Source organism: Cyprinodon variegatus, unplaced genomic scaffold (genome assembly GCF_000732505.1).
Source record: "Cyprinodon variegatus isolate N-32 unplaced genomic scaffold, C_variegatus-1.0 Scaffold853, whole genome shotgun sequence".
Taxonomy (NCBI): Eukaryota; Metazoa; Chordata; class Actinopteri; order Cyprinodontiformes; family Cyprinodontidae; genus Cyprinodon; species Cyprinodon variegatus.
The window spans coordinates 298,396-301,079 of record NW_015151306.1 but is presented as its reverse complement, the minus strand read 5'-3'; the positions used below and the strand labels follow the sequence as shown (position 1 = coordinate 301,079).

Sequence of the window (2,684 nt, the reverse complement as noted above, 5' to 3'; positions counted from 1 at the left end):
CAAGTTTTTTTAATTCAAAATATCAGGAATAGTGTGAAAAAGCTTCCTGAATGGGAAGTGAAACGTCTTCAAACTTGGAAATGAAGTCTAGTGGATTGTTTTTATCTTTCTGTTTTTGGAATGACTATAAGCTGGATGACTGAGGATGTTCACCAACGTTAGCCCTGGCTGATGCAGACAGGCTATCGTTAGCCTAATCTGTGGCTAGACTCAGAGCTACGCTGGTTGCCGCCGTTGTCTCAACATCAGATCTTTTTTCTAACTTATGCACTAAATCAGTAAATGGGCCATATAGTGATGCTTAAAGGATGTTATCACCTTAAATTATCTAAAAACGTACTTTTATTGAACAACGGCAACAGAAAAGAGAACTTTTGACTCAATACTCTGAGCTCTGTGAGCGCTAACCTGGAAGCTGCTGCTGCCGCAGTGCATGCTGGGACAGCAGTCGGACAAGTCTGCTCTGATGCATGCTGGGTAAAGAGGGAGGGGCAAGAACAACATCCAGGGATTTTGTCCGTTCTCGGTCTTCTTGTTCTTGTGAATTGGAACAGGATGATGACGTATCACGAGTACACGAGAACGCACAAGCACACATAGTGAGAAACGGCCTGAGTCATTCCTGAACAGCCTCCGCCTGACAGAACCAACAACGACAACAGTGTCCTTTCTTTATCATCGCAGAAACGCAAATCTGAGCTCAGCTGACATTTTTCTATTTTCTACCTAAACTCTGGTTTTATTTTATAAAAAAGTCAGATATTTTCTACATTATGTTGCATAAAAATATTCCAGCACCATTAACAACCCAATAAATAAATAAAAAAGATAAATAGGGAATCGGTAAATTAAATAATCAAATTGAAATGAATAATAAATAAAAAGGCACTTCCAAAGCTTCTGCGCTGATCCAGGATCAGCAGAATGTCAGAAGAACCACCATCCGCTCCGTCATTTAGAAGATCTCGTCTCCATGGCGATGCTGCAGCACCTACACCCTGCGGTGGCCATCCTGCATCGCCGCGGCGGCGCTAGCTGCTGTCGTCGTGGTGATGCTGATGTCGAAGCAGGTCTCCATCATGACACGCGACTTGCAGAGGTTGACGCAGTATTCCAGATCCGCTGTTGCCTGTGCCAGAGCCTCCAGGTACTCCTGCGACTCCCGGTCCAGGTCCTGGTCTAAGTCAACTGTAGGGAGGATGTTTGGGTTGAAAAAAAACACAAAAGATACGATTAAATATGAAAACCATGGAAATAAAACTTGATCCTCACAGTGGGTCGACTTCTGCTCCTTAAAAGGGAGGAAATAGTTTCTAAAACACTGATTTTAATGCAACAAAGGAAATAAAAAGGAATCTTAAAGAGACAGTGTAACTTATGGAAGCCTGTTTCTGCCACATGAAAGTAAAAAATGCCAAATAGGAAGTCGTAATTATGAGATTCAAAGTTTGAAATTTAAATATCTCATAAATGAATGAGAGTTTAAATAATGACTTTGTATCTCATAATTTTTATTTGGTATTTTTTTATTTTCATTTGGCGGAAACAGGCTTCCATAGTAACTAGTTGTTTTATTAGGAAAAACAACAGCATTTCTTTCTTAACTTCAAATTCTGCCAAACTCAAGCAACTAGTGTTTTATAGATACATGGGTGGCGGTGCACCCAGAAGACGCCATGTTGCGTCGCCATCTTTGATTGTGGTAACGGAAAGGGGACAGATTTGTTAGCTTTTTTTTTTACCTGCATAGGAAAAATGTTGATAGTCATTCTGTTTCTGTGAAAACAGATTATCTTCTCAGTCCTTGTTATTCTGAATAACATTCAGATGCTCTTGGATGTAATTTTTTTTTTTTGTCTTAAGATAACCTTGCAAAAAAAGTACACATTTCAATAAGTGGCTAAAATCATGTTAGCATCATGACATTGAACAAGAAAGTCTGGATGTCCTGCAAAAGAAACAATTAGAGTTTCAAAACAGCTCCCTCTGGTGGTCCTTTCAGATAAGATTCACCGCTGACCCACTGAGAACCATAATCTTTACTACAGGGTGGCTTATCAATAAGCAGAGCAAGGGCGGAGCTTAATGAGTGATGAATACGTGTGTCACCATTAAAAAGGCGCCTTTCAGCCAATGAAAACCGGGAAGCAAAAGGAAAATAAGAACAAAATGTCAGAAATCAGAATTCTACTATAAGTGCTTACGAGGTATAAATACTGATCAGAGAATTCCAAAGAAGATAAAAAACAATCCACTGGACTTTTATTTCCAAGTTTGAAGACGTTTCTCTTCCCATCCAAGAAGCTTTTTCAATTCATCATAGTCGTCTGTTACAAAGTGCAGCTTATAGAATTATTTAGCTCCAACGCTTGGCTAACTGCATGCAGCGAGGCTAACTGCACGCAGCGAGGCTAACTGCACGCAGTGAGGCTAACTGCACGCAGTGAGGCTAACTGCACACAGCAAGGCTATCTGAACACAGCAAGGGTAACTGCATGCAGAGAGGCTAACTAAACGCAGCAAGGCTAACTAAATGCAGTGAGGCTAACTGCATGCAGTGAGGCTAACTAAACGCAGCGAGACTAACTGCATGCAGCGAGGCTAACTGCATGCAGCAAGGCTAACTAAACGCAGCGAGGCTAACTGCATGCAGCAAGGCTAACTAAACGCAGTGAGGCTAACTG

General features: G+C 41.2%; 1 protein-coding gene across 1 annotated transcript in view; it reads right to left on the bottom strand.

Annotated features, from left to right (window-relative positions):
- Nucleotides 1-466: 466 nt before the first annotated feature.
- Nucleotides 467-2,684, bottom strand: part of LOC107099277 (kinesin-like protein KIF26A) — a 34,614-nt gene continuing 32,396 nt past the window's right edge. The window contains 1 exon segment of the mRNA XM_015397333.1: nucleotides 467-1,188. Within this exon segment, the coding sequence (XP_015252819.1) occupies nucleotides 992-1,188 (197 nt within the window). The 3' untranslated portion in view covers nucleotides 467-991.